General features: G+C 42.4%; 1 protein-coding gene across 1 annotated transcript in view; it reads left to right on the plus strand.

The window, feature by feature from the left end:
- The first annotated feature begins 751 nt into the window (after window positions 1-751).
- LOC115106019 (E3 ubiquitin-protein ligase UHRF2-like) overlaps window positions 752-17,237 on the plus strand; it is a 43,740-nt gene continuing 27,254 nt past the window's right edge. Inside the window, 4 exon segments of the mRNA XM_029628614.2 lie at window positions 752-945; window positions 948-1,069; window positions 9,135-9,584; window positions 15,771-16,105. Of these exon segments, the coding sequence (XP_029484474.2) occupies window positions 918-945; window positions 948-1,069; window positions 9,135-9,584; window positions 15,771-16,105 (935 nt within the window). The 5' untranslated portion in view covers window positions 752-917.

Here is a 17,237-nt window from a genome sequence, read left to right on the forward strand (position 1 = left end):
AGGAGCATGCCCAGGCTTTGTAGGGAGGTCATACAGGCACGTGGAGGCCACACACACTACTGAGCCTCATTTTGACTTGTTTAAAGGACATTACATCAAAGTTGGATCAGCCTGTATTGTGGTTTTCCACTTTTTAATTTTGAGTGTAACTCCAAAACCAGACCTCCATGGGTTGATACATTTGATTTCCATTGATCATTTTTTGTGTGATTTTGTTGTCAGCACATTCAACTATGTAAAGAAAAAAGTATTTAATAAGAATATTTCTTTCATTCAGATCTAGGATGTGTTATTTTAGTGTTCCCTTTATTTTTTTGAGCAGTGTATATATACACCGTTCATAGAAGTTTTTAACAGTTTTGGGAGAGCAAGTGGTATAAAGAAGCTATACATGCCATCAATGCTTGTCCATGTTCAGTATGGCCTGCACTTTTTTCCTTTTTTAATCCCATCTGTTTTGAAATAAATATTCTTAGATAAAAAACAACAACTTGTCTATTTATTAACGATTAGAGCAATGGCTAGCTCTTTACAATGCAAGTCAGTAAAGGCTTTAATTTGACATTGAAGTTCTACATTTTCTATAGATTTGTAGAATGTCCACTGCTTACATTGCACATTCTGGAAACGGTGAGATACTTTCTTTCGTCCCTTGTATTCGTTTATTCATTGTACTGCCCACAAAAAAGGGTCCTGCGCCTTTAACTGCAAATTGTACATAATTTTATTTCGCGAGATTTGCTTGGCGCGGTGACCCATGTGAGAGACACATCCTGCAAAAATCATTCTCCCCTGCAGAGAAAAAGGCAATGGAGCGCTGAACATTTTCACTTGTATCCCCCTTCCCCCAAAGGCCCCGTATTTGTTGTGATCAGATTTCTGTAACATTTTTTGGTTGGCTATCGGGCGGTGGAACGATGTGGATTCAGATTCGGACCATAGACGGAAGGAGACACGAACCATTGAGGATCTTTCAAGGCTGACCAAAATTGAGTATCTGAGGCTGAAAATCAAGGATATCTTCAATGTAAACCCCCAACAACAACGGTTATTCTATCGGGGCAAACAGGTAGATGCTATCTGTCACATATGGTCATCCTAACAGTCGTTTGTTGTGTGTTTACGGTGCAGGATTAGGTGCTAGGCTGTTAACGTTGTACATAGCACTGGAGCTTCCTGTTTTGAAGGGAATTCGCCAACAGTTCTTGCGCAAGAGCTGAGAGGACGGACTGTGGTGCCATATTCATATGCTGTCATTGTCCCCATGCATTCTGTGTCTACAATGTTGCAGTTTTCAGTAGGCCTGTTTTCCAAGATGCATACAACAATGTATCAATGTAGTAGCCAACACTTGAGCTAGACAGCTGAGAAAAGGCATATTCTTCGTGATCTTTTTTCAGATTTTCCAGTGTTATCCACATGTCAGGAAGACATCCCGTTATTACAACCTTATTCAGACCTCCATGACCAGTTCGAGATCATCTAGATGCATTGCGAACAGGATTCTACCACGTTTTCCAAAATATGTGGTCTCTTGATGACTGTCGTCATGGCCTTTTGATGTTCATGTGATTTGTATTATTCATTTGTTTAGTTCAGGATGCGTTGCTCCACGTGCCTTGACGTGAAGTGCAGTGTTTACACCCGCGCCCTGGTGGTTTGACACAAACTCAACGTCACTACATCGTGAATAGTGGTTAGGTAGGCGCTACTGTGGAAGTGCTCTTTGCACGGTGACTTTGTTTCCCCATATTCTGCATGTAGGTTACATGCAAAACATGGTTGATAGATACGAGTTCTGCTGGACCGTGTTGAACAATACTAACACTCCTGGGGATTCTAGAAGCTGAACTAGTAGATTCAGAGACAATTGTCATTGAATGTGAGATTTTTCTTTTTTTTTAATCTCTCCAAGTGAGATTTGACATTGATCAGCAACATTACATCTTTTACAATATGCCATTGATCAGTCATTACAACATTGTCTTTTCTGCTACTTCGTATAAATGCCTTGTCATCATTTCGGTGTTTGTGAAGGTAATATGCTAGAATGCTCTGTACCTTTTTTTTAGGGCCCTGTTTCCAGTCCAGTAGTAAGGACTGGCGACCAGAGGACTGGCGACCAGAGTGTTATCAGAATATGCATACACCCACCTTGTATCCTTTCTATCCAGTGTTTGAGCCAAGTATAATGACTCAAAATGCCATCCGCTAAGAAAGACAATGGTGATTGGGTTGGAGATGGAAATGCTGCCGTGCCCCTGTGACGGTCATTCAATCATTTGTGGGTGTGTGTGGGGGTTAATTGTCTGACCACTGTGCCCCTGTGTATGTCCCAAATAGCAACCTTTTCCAAAAAGCACTACTTTTGACCAGGGCCCATAGGCAATATGTAGGGAATAGGGTGCCATTTGGGACAGACCGTGTGTGGGGAATATTACATCTGGAATAATGACTCAACATGCACCTCATAAAGAAAATACTGCTTTTTCTATTATCATAATTTAATATGCTTCACACCATCCTTTTTTTAATCCAGTTATTTAACTTACCATATAAATGGATTCCTCTGAAGGCACTTTAGCCATTCTTAAATCCTAGGCCCTGTAAATAAAATAAAAAACTAAAGGAAAATCAGGACTGCTATTGAAAATAAATGGTTTGCTCTTGTTTTGCTGGATTTCTGACACTACATTAAGGATTTAAGTGGTTTTGTGTTTACACATCCATGCTTTGGGAGGGATTCCAATTTCGGGGATGTTGTTCATTGCTGTATAATGTGCAGTACAGCATGATGTGTCAGCCATTTTGAATTTTTGAATGAGGAATTCCCATGTGCTCTCTTTTGAGAGGAAACATGGGACGGAGCCAGGCAAGCTTTTTTTCATTTTTTTTTGTTGTGGGGATCAAGCAACTAAGCGTATTCAATTTTAATGTGAATTTAAACAAAAGACCTACGTTCGATTTGCTTCAGTTGGCAGCCTACCTACGTTTTCATCACCTTGTGATGTATGGTATGCATGGCTGGCTGTTTCTAAGGAAACAATATGCTTTTCTCTTCTCTATTTTCCATACTGAGTGTTGTTTTCCCACTATCATTTGATTTTAGGCCTAGTTTATGAGATGAAAACAGAATCCAGTGTGTAAGGTTTGTTATACAAGAAGACCTTCGGTTTTCAGTGCTGATATTGTGTAGTACTGTAGTGAAGTAGTAGTGTAGACCTAGTAATAGAGTAATGTACTGTTGTGAGTATGTACTGTAGTAATCTTTGTATTTCCTCAGCCTCAGGATAGCAGGCAGGGTGGGTGGGGGATTTACACGTGTGAAGTAATGTGAAGAATGAACCACGCGCAGTACCGACTACCGTCACACTATTAAGACTGTTGCCAGGAGCCAGAGGAGACTCATTCAATTTCAAAATGGCGTCGCCCTAGTTCAAAGCATGTGTTCTATGCCCTTGCGTTTGAATGACTGTCAATGTTAGAGAGCCACAGAGGTCTTGTAACAGTCTCTTAATTAAGTCTGTGAACGGATCTCTACCTGCCTATAGTCGGTCACAGATTCTCCCTTTCTGAGAGCACAGTCCCTGCCTTTCTCGTTTAGATCCTGGGCATACCGTCTTGTCACACACACAAAAACAGAACACTCTACTAAGCAGACCCTCGTCCGCTAAACATCTACTCTGAGACTTGTGATTGGCTGGTTTTCGAATTGTGCTCCCTCTATTGGCGAGTGAGCGTCTCTCAGGGTTAATATTTCATAGAAAAATTGTTTCAAAGAAAGCCACTTGCACTGATGGCATGTTTAGAAATGCTCCTAAATGTGAAAAAAAAACAGATTAAGAACTGTTTTTAATACACACACATTTACAACATTACACTACGGGCTGATAAGCCTTGACCCTTTTTTTCTTAGTTGGGGAAAACCAGGGCATTCGTTCAATCGTCTTGTTATTGCTCTGTATATGAGAGGCAATATGGCTCTGTATATGCGAGGCAATGTGGCTCTGTATATGCGAGGCAATATGGCTCTGTATATGAGAGGCAATATGGCTCTGTATATGAGAGGCAATATGGCTCTGTATATGAGAGGCAATATGGCTCTGTATATGAGACGCAATATGGCTCTATAAGAGAGCTGGTTGGTTGTGTTCCTGGGTCTTTGCTTATGTGGGACTAAGATAGTGTGTGTGTGTGCTGCAGTCAGCCATGTGTACAGATGCCCCACTCTCCAGTTTAGTGTTGGGCTTGAAGGTTTGGAGCCTGTTGTCTGACACGGCTGAGGGCACTTGAATTCAGTTACGCTAATGGAAGTTGGTGTCCTTTCTGAGTTAAGAAAGGGACTGTGTGTTTCACGCAGTGGAAAAGTGACCGATTTTTATTTTGGATCCAGAGGCAGACAACAAAGGACCAGTTTTCAAACATTTTTATTTAAGGCATGTTTTTTTCTATAACTGAACTCAAGACTCAACCCATTCTCCATTCACATATTGTTGATTTAGTTATTTTCAGTTCTATCAAAGAAGTTACTTTTAAAAAACCATGCAAGATTAAAACGTAACGAATTAAATAAACAAAAAAGGGCCCAGGAAGCAGGGTGTCCCATTTTCTTCAACCGTTCATCTTACAACCTTTTAGTAGCTATTTGCTCTCACCAAACGCTTGCCACATGCCCTCTGCAACAGGGATCCACCATGCTTCTGGGCTGCATCACATCCGGTGGGATGTCCGCACCTCAAATGGAAAGAAACAGGGATTTTCTAGAAGTCAGGTGAACATGCGTTACTCAATGAACCAGAGTCTGCAGAGTTAACTTGGCAATCAGTCATGTACTGTTAAGCAGTGGTACTTGAGGTAGATCAATGCCACAAAGGCTACATTTACACAGAGAGCCCAATTCTGATATTTTTCCCCCCACTAATTGGTCTAGTCCCAGTTTAGCAATTTTATATTCGTATCCCTGCATGTGGATTTGGATTTAGGCTAGTTATCACCGTGTCAGCTCAGTCTAGTTATTTTGTTTACGGTTCCTTCAGTGGGGATGTGTTTTACTTTCAGTGAAGCCCGTGTTTTATTTAATTTGAATATCAGCTAGCTACAGGAACTGAGTGTCAGTTGTTCTTGGTAATGCGAGGAAAATGGAAGTGCTTTCTTTTTCACTCTACCAGACAGAAAACGCAGGGTCCTGCTTTACGGACACGACGGCTAGAAAGAAACAAGGTTTGGGGGAAGAGGAGAGCAAGCTGAGTCTATTTCAGCCAACTTCTTTCTATCCATATAATTACTAGAGATGAAGAATGGAATCTGTTTTAAGGTATAAAAAAAAATGTGTGTGTTCTGTATCGATGAATAAATAAAGCAATAGAGTTTGGTATAGGCTAGACAGCGAGTTCCATGTCAGTGTTTTGAGCTGCTTGGGGGGTGTTCGCTCTTGATTAGAAACGTGACCTATTTTTTTCCTATTGGCGGTCTAGCGGGCGGGAGGCGAGGGGTGGTTTGGGTGGTGGGGGGAGGGGTAGGGGAGTGGAGCTCACTGTCTGGTTGAGCAGTGTGTGTGTTGGGCGTTTCCTGCCCTATCCCAGAGTTCCCTGCCAGGCTCTGACTGCAGACTAGTATCTGACCACCAGCCCCACTGACTGATTTGGGTTTGCACCTTTGTTGTGTTAGTGAAAAGAATAGTCACACATACACCAGCCCTGACTCGCTTACAAAAATACACATGAACGCCACACGTACGTACCTACACACGACTGCACCAAGTGCATTTCGGAAGCACAGGTCGCGTACCGATTTCTTTTTGAAAGGCTTGGCACTTATTCAGAAACACCTTTCCAAATTCTGATAGAAATCTCAGGTGGTCCAATTCACTTAATTGGCAGGCAGAGATAACCACCACAAAAGTTCAATGGTTATAATAGAAATGTTCTGTCATTTTAATTGCGTATACAGAGTACTTTTCTCTGTTGCGTTAAATCATTGATAGGCTAGATGCCAAAGCATACCTGTCAGCCAGGATGGTATCGAATAGACTTTTCCAGGTGATGTGGTGTTGCCCTCCCCTCCACCTGGAGTAGATTAGGTTTCTATTCTGTATCGTAATGAACAGGATCTGTCCAGCAATTACCTAATTCAAATACAAAAGTAGCTGTTTTAATTATTACGTATTCAGAATATGTTGTGACCTTGCCAGTGCGTAAGCAAAGCACATCTGCTGTTTTTTTTTGTTTTTTGTTTTGTTTGTGTGTGTCAATGTCTAAGTGACGTGCTTGTAATGATTTAGCAATGAGCTTTTTAAAGACAGTCTGACTGACTTGTCGGTCGCCACCTCGGATAAACAAAGAAATTAGTTTGACTGAGGAGAGGTGGTACTGGTGATCTAACAACCAAATAATAACACGCGCATGAACACACACGCGCCCAAATGCACATGCGTGCACGAACGCAGACAAACACACACACACACACACCGTGGTTGTGCCACTGCCACCACGTGGTCGATCTTTTGACCATGCTTTCAAAATATATTTCCATTAGTGTTTCTTTTCCTCCTTAGTCTTGCAGATGACTGAGGTTTCATTGCACATTCCTAATGTTGTTATTGACGATGACATTTACATCCCACTTTGGAACTTTGATATGCCCGTAGAGTATATTAAGTTCAACAAAGTATTTAAAAATGTGCCAAAGTGTAATACATATGCCAACTTTGATTAATTGTTTCTCAATTATGCTTTTTGATATATATGTCAACAATCCTTCCAAAGGACCATGCTATGGATTACATTTTGTGAAAATCTCCAAAATCACTGTCTTTTTTTTTGGTCCGGATTTGTGAGAGGAATGAATCGCTTGTATGAGAAATGCATTTCGGCATATATTTTCCAAGAGAATCTAAGCTAGAATCTGTTTTCTAGATGTCATCAATTGATTCAGTAAAATTCTGAAGAATACGTACGTCCCAGAGCAATCACACATGTGGTGAATGCACAAGCTTCTGAAGACAAGATATGATACATCAATATCCATCACATCCACAACTGTTATGGATGTTACGGATATCATAAACGCTGAAAGAGGATACTGACAATGAAAGAGTGGAACCAATTCTAGAACCACACAAAACCTTTAGTTTCCTAAAAGTTTCAAGATAAGGTGCATGTTTTATGACCCCCCCCCCCCTTAAAAAAATGTTATGGATGTTACATTGCCTGTCCCAGTCAACCTCCTACATTTTACAGGACTGTAGAATACAAACAAAATGTAGTATTGCTTCATGAATATATCATCTTCGTAACTAATACTGGGAACAGCTGTGAGTGGAAAAACAAGCTTTGTGAGCCCTTTCTAAAAGCCATGAAATATGATTGACTGAAAAGCCTTGGCCACCTACTCTGTAAATGGTCAAAATTCATGAAATGAATATTTTCAAATAAAGCTTGAACTCCAACACACAGACCTTAAGGGTAATGGTTTCACTTTGTAAATGAACGCTCAGGTTGACTTTTACACAGAATCGCCCAACCATAACTTTTCAAATGAACTGGATGGAAGACATCCAATCGCCCCAAATGTTTTACCATCCCTTGACCATAGCTAAACCCCAAATTTGTAGAAGCGTTATAACATCGGATATCATGGGTACTAACTGGACCTGGGTTTTGAGTATAATTATTGTCATTGCCTAAGCCCTAAGGAGCCTTTAAAATGTCTTGTTGAAGAGGGAGATTATGCAAATCGTAATTGACTCTCCAGTTAAAGGCCAAACGTGGCTAATGTACGCTGTGTTATGGGATACCATGCATGAAATAAAATAGGCTTTTCCCGACACAATAGATTAATTCTAGTCGGTGTGCCGCAGCCTGCCTGGTGTCCCTTCTCTCCATGATGGTGTCTAGTCTACCATAGAAATAGAATTACTAGAACGGACATTCCCATTTGAAGTCAATGTTCTGTGATGGTAGTAATTATATTTCTATGCTATGCAGTTTACTCCACATGGGAGGCAGACAGACAGACATGGACACAGACAACCGCACACAGACAGGTGACCATAGTATTTGTGGCGATCACGGGCGGCCTGCTCTGTTCTAAATTTCATGAGATTATTAAATAAGGGAGGTTAGAGGACAGGAGATTGCGCTCTGTCACAAGCCAGTCTGGAGCGCCTCCACTCTCGTTTCTCCTTTTCTGCCTCAATAAGTAATCAAGGAGAGGAGCGAGTGGCCATGCTTATTTCTCCAACACAATGGAGGATGGGAAAGGGTCTGGTCACTGGCTACCTCGCTCGCTTCTGCTCTGATGAGACGAAGCTACATAGATCCATTGGGACACAACTAGCTGTTTGCTCACCATTATACCATAACATTTTCATGGAAGTAGGCTATAACAAGAGATACAGTAACTTAAACACGTGGCAAGTAATGAGGCAGCCAGAGATGCAATGTTTCTTAACGTGAGGAGTCTCTCACTCAGAAGTGGAGCCATTTTATGACACAAACTCATGACTGCGGAAATGCGCCACACCACCATCTGAAAGACAGACCGAGATTGTGGGGAGGGAGTTTGTCGATATGGAGGGGGGGGGGGCTTCTTTATCGGTTGCCATAGCGACTTAGGTAGTGTGCCACCCCCTTCCAGATGTAATATTTTATTTATTTATTTATTTGAGGAAGAAGAAAAAAACGCAGTGGAAGGCAGAGATTTGTGTCGTTTTGTTCAGGAATGGATGTTTGTTTATTTCCCCTTAGCTTTTATTCCGAATTGTGTTGAGCATCAACTCATTGTCCCTCCTCACCCTTCTGAAGAACTGTGGAATTCTGTCTTTTTGCCGAGCTCTTTGTTTGCTCTTGACAACCAGCTCCGGCTCGATATATGCTTCTGACGGCGATGCTATGCTGTTCATTTTAATATTGCGCAGATGTCTGCCAGTGCCAGAGAAGAGAACCCCCCCCCCCCCAAAAAAGAAAAAACGAACACCAAAATGGCTGCCGAACAGATCCGTGTGTGTGATTTTTCAGATGCAAGATGGCCATACGCTGTTTGACTGTCACACAGCTGTTTTACCCACCTCAAGCAAAACACAGACAAAATGTCTGCCTTACTAACAGATCCATTTGTGTGTCAATATTTTTCAGATGGAAGATGGCCACACGCTGTATGACTACAACGTGGGACTGAACGACATCGTCCAGCTGCTAATCCGTTCTCAGGCAGGGGACGCTCCCGACAGCCCCCTCGTCCCGCCCATTGCACCCCCTGTCACCCCGAAGGACTGTGACACCATGCCCATGTCCAGTAGTACAGCTCTGCCTCCCACCTCCTCCAACACCACGGCTGGTGCAGCTACCACACCCTCCCCATCCAAGCCTACCATAGTGGCCCCCAAACCCATCCCTACCCTCACCACAGTCAACAACAACACAACCACCAGTAACAGCAGTACCACCAGTACCAGTAACACCAGTGATCCCAATAACAACAGGGCCAAGTCTTCTACTCCACCAGCACTGCTGGAGAAGCTCGACAACCAGCCATCAACCTCTACACGTCCCTTCCTCATAGACGCCGGCATTGGGGTGTTCAAGGTGAGAGAAAGAACTTGCTGGTCTGTGGTACCATTTTCTCTCAGGTTGTGGTTTGTGTATGAGATTATATAATATTATGTTCATTCAATAATGGACCTTTTGAGCCGGATATGAACCATATGAACCAGAGGATACAACTCTCCAACAGTATACTTGTGTCTTGAAAGGTTTCAAACCCCTACTTTCTGTCCTCTAGTCCAGCTTGGTTAGTTTCACAATTTAGGAGATACTGACGTTTGTTTCGTCGTTCGTTTCCTTGATGGCACTGGCACACTACCTCTTATTTGCATTGTGGTTTTTGGACCCACATGCCTGTGGTAGTTTGAATTGCCATCTGCCTCTCACTCCCTCAGCATTCTGTGTTTGATTGCCATAGTGACCAGTGGATACAGACAAAGGGCTCTGGAGTGTTTCGCTACTGTAGCAGGTCCAGTGGTTTGGGTGCCATTCTGGCCTTCTCTAGCTGGCTGGCTGGTTGGCTATCTTGTTTTGTGCGTGTGTGTCTGGCACGGTCATGTTGCCCTTCACCTCTCCCCTCCCTGTCACCCTGGTTAGATCCCTCGCTGGAGGTGACATCTCCTTTTAGTGCCAGTCGTCAGGGAAACGGTCTGTGAACATGCATGACAGACCTGATCCTGTGTCTCTACTCTAGGGTGACACTAACAGGCATTCAGTGGAGGTTGTTCTTCTTCTGGGCCCGTATTCACAAAGCATCTCAGAGTAAGAGTGCTGATTTCTAGGATCAGTTTAGCCTTTTAGATCATAATGAATACGATATGGGCAGGGGGAGACTTGTTCCTACGTCAGCACTCCTACTCAGAGAAGAGTTTTGAATTTGGGCCATTTACTTAAATTTCCCTGTTGAATTATGTCTACTGGAGCTCTGAACGTTCGCCTCACGGTAACCATGTTGCGACACGTTTAATCTCCCCAATGAATCAGACATTTGAATTGGGGAAACTTTTTATTGCCACGTAACAAACGGTTGCTAAGATTTTTCTTGGTAATTTCTTTTTTTATACTCCGTTGCAGTAAGTGGCAAGGCTGACACGTTTTGATAGATGTCCTCTTAACAGTTAACACCGTAGCCAAGCTGCAGGGGAGCTGGGGCTAAGGATGCCAAGCGGACCCAAGCCAAGAGACACATGCGCAGAACTTAACCCTGAGAAAAGGCATGCTGGCCTGCTGCTGTAAATGATATTGGCTGGAACATGGACAGTAACTGTCTCTTGGCTCAATGAAAAGCCTGTGCTAGCCATCTACCATCAAGGTGATGACTGGCCCTGTGTGACTCAGTTGTGGGTTAAATTTATGCAAGGATCACACATACCAAAAATGTATGCACTCTGATATATTCTTAGCTTTGGGACACATCATTGTGAGAATGTGTATTGGTTGTCCATCGTTCTGGTGGGTGGCAACAGAAAATAACAATACCACAATATAGCTGGCTTCACCCCCAAAAAATGTTTCCTGTCAACAAAAGCATATGTATAATCTCTAGGAACTCTACTTACCAGACATAAAGTGAAATGTGTCCCTCATTATCAAATAAACGTCCGAATCCAACATTTGTCCAAAGCGCACCATTCCTGCCAGTAGACAACGCACTTCACACTAGATTTCCTACCACGAAGTCTACCACTGTTTACACTGCAGGAATATGGTGCGGTTCGGACAAAAGTTGGATTCAGATGTTTATTTGAACGCGAGGGACACATTTCACTTCACGTCTTGTAAGTAGAGTTCCTAGAGATTATACATATGCTTTTGTTGACAGGAAACATTTTTTGGGGGGTGAAGCCGGTGTCGTGTCTTTGGCTATGTCGGATTAAATGATATGACATGCTATTCTATAAAATAATTTCTCTGTAATTAATATTACCTGATTGAGCTAATCATGTAAATGTAATTAACTAGAGAGTCAGGGCACCACGAAATAATATTTATAGTGCTGTTATCTTCCGAATAAACTCTTAAAGACCTAGTAATATTTTACATAAATAGCAGTCAATATTAATCGTCACCTTAATTCAGTCTCATCTGTAAGTTGTAAATTCTTGGTTATCTTCACGAACCCTGGCTAACAAGTTGAATCAGCAATACAAAATTGGGTTGAATTATTTATTTCCTAAATACCTAACTAATCACACAGAATTAGACATACACATAATTAATCATAACTTGATTACAAATTACGTCATAAAGGAAAACGTTCCTAGCGGGCGGAAGAGATATGACCGCTTTTTACACAAAAGAGAAGGGCTGGGTTTGAGTGAAAGAGCGGGAAGACTGAGTAACAAAGGAAGAAGCTGTGCTATCGTAAATACAGTATCTTATGCATTCTAAATTACCGCCCATTTGGAAAAGGAAAATGCAATAAATATTTACTCTGAGCTGCGCTTCAGTAGGTTGGTGGTAGATGGAAGGCCGTGTTGCCAAACCGAGTCCTTTGAAGAATGTCTCTGGTGGTCAATTGGATACGTTGTAGTAACGTCGTTGTCTGTTCCTTCCTAACCCTCGTTTGCAGCTGCTGTTGCTAACTCAATGGCTAGGAGGTATCACTTCTGTAGTGAATAAGAGTTCAAAGTTCATACCATTCGCAACCAAAGCTGACGCTGATGTTGGCTTCGTTCTGTAGTTATTATCTGAACCATTCTGACATCGGACCGTCGTCCTCACATCCTCGGAACAGGAGGTTATATTGTCGTCAAGGCTTTATATAGGAAGGGAGAGGAGGGCGTGTTTGAAAAGTTTTATCTCTCATTTGGAAGCTAAAATTACATTTCATCCCATCACGAATAATTTCATATTCAAACATTTCAATTGAACAACAATTCCATGTGAATCCGATAACTCTGATGTGTGGACTTTTCACTGTAGAGTTTGTCATCTTATCATTGATGAGAATGTCTCGGATGACAACCGAACTGACATCATATTTATTAAGTACCACTGCATATGTTCAATTGGTCAGATTACCAGAATATAGTTCATTCCCCCCCCACCTTCTGATGTTCCCAGAATCTCTGTTAACCAAGGGGTTTTCAAATGTAACATCAGTAAGGTAGAGAGAGGAAAAAGGGGGGGAAGAGGTACAGTGGGGCAAAAAAGTATTTAATCAGCCACCAATTGTGCAAGTTCTCCCACTTAAAAAGATGAGAGGCCTGTGATTTTCATCATAGGTACACTTCAACTATGACAGACAAAATGAGAAAAAAAATCCAGAAAATCACATTGTAGGATTTTGAATGAATTTATTTGCAAATTATGGTGGAAAATAAGTATTTGGTCACCGACAAACAAGCAAGATTTTTGGCTCTCACAGACATGTAACTTCTTCTTTAAGAGGCTCCTCTGTCCTCCACTCGTTATCTGTATTAATGGCGCCTGTTTGAACTTGTTATCAGTATAAAAGACACCTGTCCACAACCTCAAACAGTCACACTCCCATCTCCACTATGGCCAAGACCAAAGAGCTGTCAAAGGACACCAGAAACAAAATTGTAGACCTGCACCAGGCTGGGAAGACTGAATCTGCAATAGGTAATCAGCTTGGTTTGAAGAAATCAACTGTGGGAGCAATTATTAGGAAATGGAAGACATACTACAAGACCACTGATAATCTCCCTCGATCTGGGGCTCCACGCAAGATCTCACCCCGTGGGGTCAAAATGATCACAAGAACGGTGAGCAAAAATCCAAGAACCACACGGGGGGACCTAGTGAATGACCTGCAAAGAGCTGGGACCAAAGTAACAAAGCCTACCATCAGTAACACACTACGCTGCCAGGGACTCAAATCCTGCAGTTCCAGACGTGTCCCCCTGCTTAAGCCAGTACATGTCCAGGCCCGTCTGAAGTTTGCTAGAGAGCATTTGGATGATCCAGAAGAGGATTGGGAGAATGTCATATGGTCAGATGAAACCAAAATATTACTTTTTGGTAAAAACTCGTCGTGTTTGGAGGACAAAGAATGCTGAGTTGTATCCAAAGAACACCATACCTACTGTGAAGCATGGGGGTGGAAACATCATGCTTTGGGGCTGTTTTTCTGCAAAGGGACCAGGACAACTGATCCATGTAAAGGAAAGAATGAATGGGGTCATGTATCGTGAGATTTTGAGTGAAAACCTCCTTCCATCAGCAAGGGCATTGAAGATGAAACGTGGCTGGGTCTTTCAGCATGACAATGATCCCAAACACACCGCCCGGGCAACGAAGGAGTGGCGTCGTAAGAAGCATTTCAAGCTCATGGAGTGGCCTAGCCAGTCTCCAGATCTCAACCCCATAGAAAATCTTTGGAGGGAGTTGAAAGTCCGTGTTGCCCAGCAACAGCACCAAAACATCACTGCTCTAGAGGAAATCTGCATGGAGGAATGGGCCAAAATACCAGCAACAGTGTGTGAAAACCTTGTGAAGACTTATAGAAAACGTTTGACCTCTGTCATTGCCAACAAAGGGTATATAACAAAGTATTGAGAAACTTTTGTTATTGACCAAATACTTATTTTCCACCATAATTTGCAAATAAATTCATTAAAAATCCTACAATGTGATTTTCTGGATTTTTTTTCTCATTTTGTCTGTCATAGTTGAAGGTACCTATGATGAAAATTACAGGCCTCTCATCTTTTTAAGTGGGAGAACTTGCACATTTGGTGGCTGACTAAATACTTTTTTGCCCCACTGTATTTATGACTGTCATAAACCTACCCCCAGGCCAACATCGTGACACCTATTATGGTAGGGTTATTTTCAGTCACCACCCACCAGAATGATGCATAACTCAGGAAGTCCAACCAATACAGACTCTCGATGTTGTGTTACAAAATATTTTCGCTTTAATGTGAATATTAAGAGTAGACCAAAAGGCTGCCTTACTATGATGTTGCTGCTCCCCCCCCCCCAGTCTTTGTCCACAAACACTCACTGACGAACTTTCCAGAACTGATGAACATTCCAGAACAGTGATACAATCCTTAGGTGCTAACTATATTAGCTAACTATGCTATGCTACTCATCATAACATAAACTGAGGACGCATCAAGAGGCGATCTGAATCCAGACCCAAGCCATGAATGCATGGAACACAGAATATTTCAGACGTCATTATAAAGGCCTTGAGAGAGGGGGTGGGGTGGGTGGGGGGTGTTAGTCACGAAGAAACATTGGGGTCTCCAAAACCCACAGTCTGGAGAAGCGTGTTTTGGTTCCTCACTTTACATCTGGATGAGAAACAGATGCTTCATTAAGACTGCTGTTTCATGTGGTTATGTCATTAGCTCCAGGGGCGACAGATAGTGAAAGCAGTGTCATCTCCACAGGCTCACAAGGACTGCTTAAAAAATAGTGGCACTCGGTATCAATAATACTATGGACCTGCAACCATTAACTTAAATGAAGGGTATAGAGCTCACTGCATCTGCAAATCTCAATTTCTTTAGCCATGATTCACATTGTAATATCAACATTGCTAGGCCCACGCCTCAGACAGGGATGGGCAAGGCCAAACTCAGCCTGTCTCAGTTGTGTGCTTTGCTCTTCTTCCATCATTAAAGGCCCAATGCAGCTGTGATTTTCAGAGAGGTTTGGAACTCTTTTCTTATTGGTCTATTAACTAATTTACCGCCTGATGATTTCACCAGGCAGGCCAGAACTCCATCCCACCAAAACAGGCAGAAATTTCAGGTGGTCTTTTCAAACCGCTCTTACACTAAAAGGGCATTATCATAATTGTTCACAATTGGAAATATATGTTTGACTGCACTGGGCCTTTAAATAAACAGAGGCTAGTTGGAGAATTGATAGCTAAACACCAATAACTAGGCTAACCCAATTTCACATTTAAACGTCTTTCTCATTTTGTTGCTTCCAGTGGTCCACCACCGTTTTTTTTTTCAGCCACTTTGTATTCCATTGTAAACAAATGCTTGTCAACAATAGTAAACCTTTTTTATGGGTATTTTAGAAGTAATTGCAGAGGTCTATTTATTTTTTAATATTTTTTTTTAGAAATGTCCAATATGTCTGTCATTTTTCTTTGATGCAGCACACATTTAGTTATCCAGATGCCTGCTTTCATTAATACTGAAGCCAGGTGTACTCTTAAAATGACAAAGAATAATATGTGTATTTTTATGAATGTTTAAAGGCTAAACTATTTTATTTTTTCTTATCTCCCAGATAAATGAGTTGGTGGACTGCAGAGACATAAGCATCGGTGCCTGGTTTGAAGCCTGCATCGACAAGGTGGCACGAACCCCAAAGGGTCAGAACAGCAACAGCAAAGCTCCTACAGCAGGGAAGGTTGGCAGGCCTAGCAAAAGGACTAATGGCAAGCTGGAGGCCGAGCCGGGCCAAGGCCACCCCTCCTCCTCCACGGACAATAGTAATGGAAATAATTATTCAATGTTAAACTCGGACAGTGGGCCAGGGGCTGCGTCCTCCACCTCTCAAACAGACTCTACTGCCACAGACAAAGAGAAGGAGGATGTCACGTACCATATCAAATATGACGAGTAAGTTGGAACACCTGAGGAAAAAGGCAGCATGACTTGTCGGGAATTCCCACTTAGGAACCCTATTTTGGATTTATTTTCCCCTTTTTTGGGGAGGGGTCATCTACACTTGATAGTTTCACCCACCCAGGTTTGCTTTCCTTAATTCCCTGCAATTTGGTTTCTTTTAGGTGTGTTAGAGTAGGTCCTATTCTTTTGGGATGGGTCACCTACTTTTGGTTGGTAAGTAGGAGTACGGTATGTTGTGATGAATCCTACCAGGTACAGTGAGCTCTAAAAGAATTGTGGTTTTTACTCTGTACTCCAGCACTTTGGATTTGAAATGATACAATTACTGAGTGCAGACCGTCAGCTTTCATTTCAGGGTATTTTCATCCATATTGGGTGAACAGTTTTGAAATTACAGCCTTTTTTTGGTACCTAGCCCCCCCCCATTTTAGGGGACCAAAAGTATTGGGACACTATACTGTTTGTGTATTAATAAAGTAGTATAAAGTGTAGTGTTTGGTCCCATATTCATAGCACACAATGACTACATCAAGCTTGTCACTCTACACATTTTATTGAATACATTTGCGGTTTGTTTTGGTTGTTTAGTTAGTCTTGTCTCATCGCTGCAACTCCCGTACGGGCTCGGGAGAGGCGAAGGTCGAGAGCCGTGCGTCCTCCAAAACACGACCCAACCGAGCCGCACTGCCTCTTGACACAATGCCTGCTTAACCCGGAAGCCAGTCGCACTGGAAGAAACACCATACACCTGGCAAACCGTGTCAGCGTGCACTGTGCCCGGCCTGCCACAGGAGTCGCTAGAGTGCGATGGGACAAGAACATCTCTGCCGGCCAAACCCTCCCCTAACCCGGACAGCGCTGGGCCAATTTGTGCGGCGCACATAGCCTGGACGACAGAGCCTGGACTCTCACCCAGAAGCTCTAGTGGCACAGCTAGACCACCGTGCTACTCAGGAGGCCCTTGGAGTAACTTTTATTGTAAATAAGAATACAATGTGTTTCGAAACACTACGTTAATGTGGACGCTACCATGATTATGGATAATCCTGAGAAAGTTAGAGACGCACAAATATCATACCCCCCTAAAATGCTAACCTCCCCTATTATTGTAATGGTAAAAGGT

Source organism: Oncorhynchus nerka, linkage group LG4 (assembly GCF_034236695.1).
Source record: "Oncorhynchus nerka isolate Pitt River linkage group LG4, Oner_Uvic_2.0, whole genome shotgun sequence".
NCBI lineage: Eukaryota > Metazoa > Chordata > Actinopteri > Salmoniformes > Salmonidae > Oncorhynchus > Oncorhynchus nerka.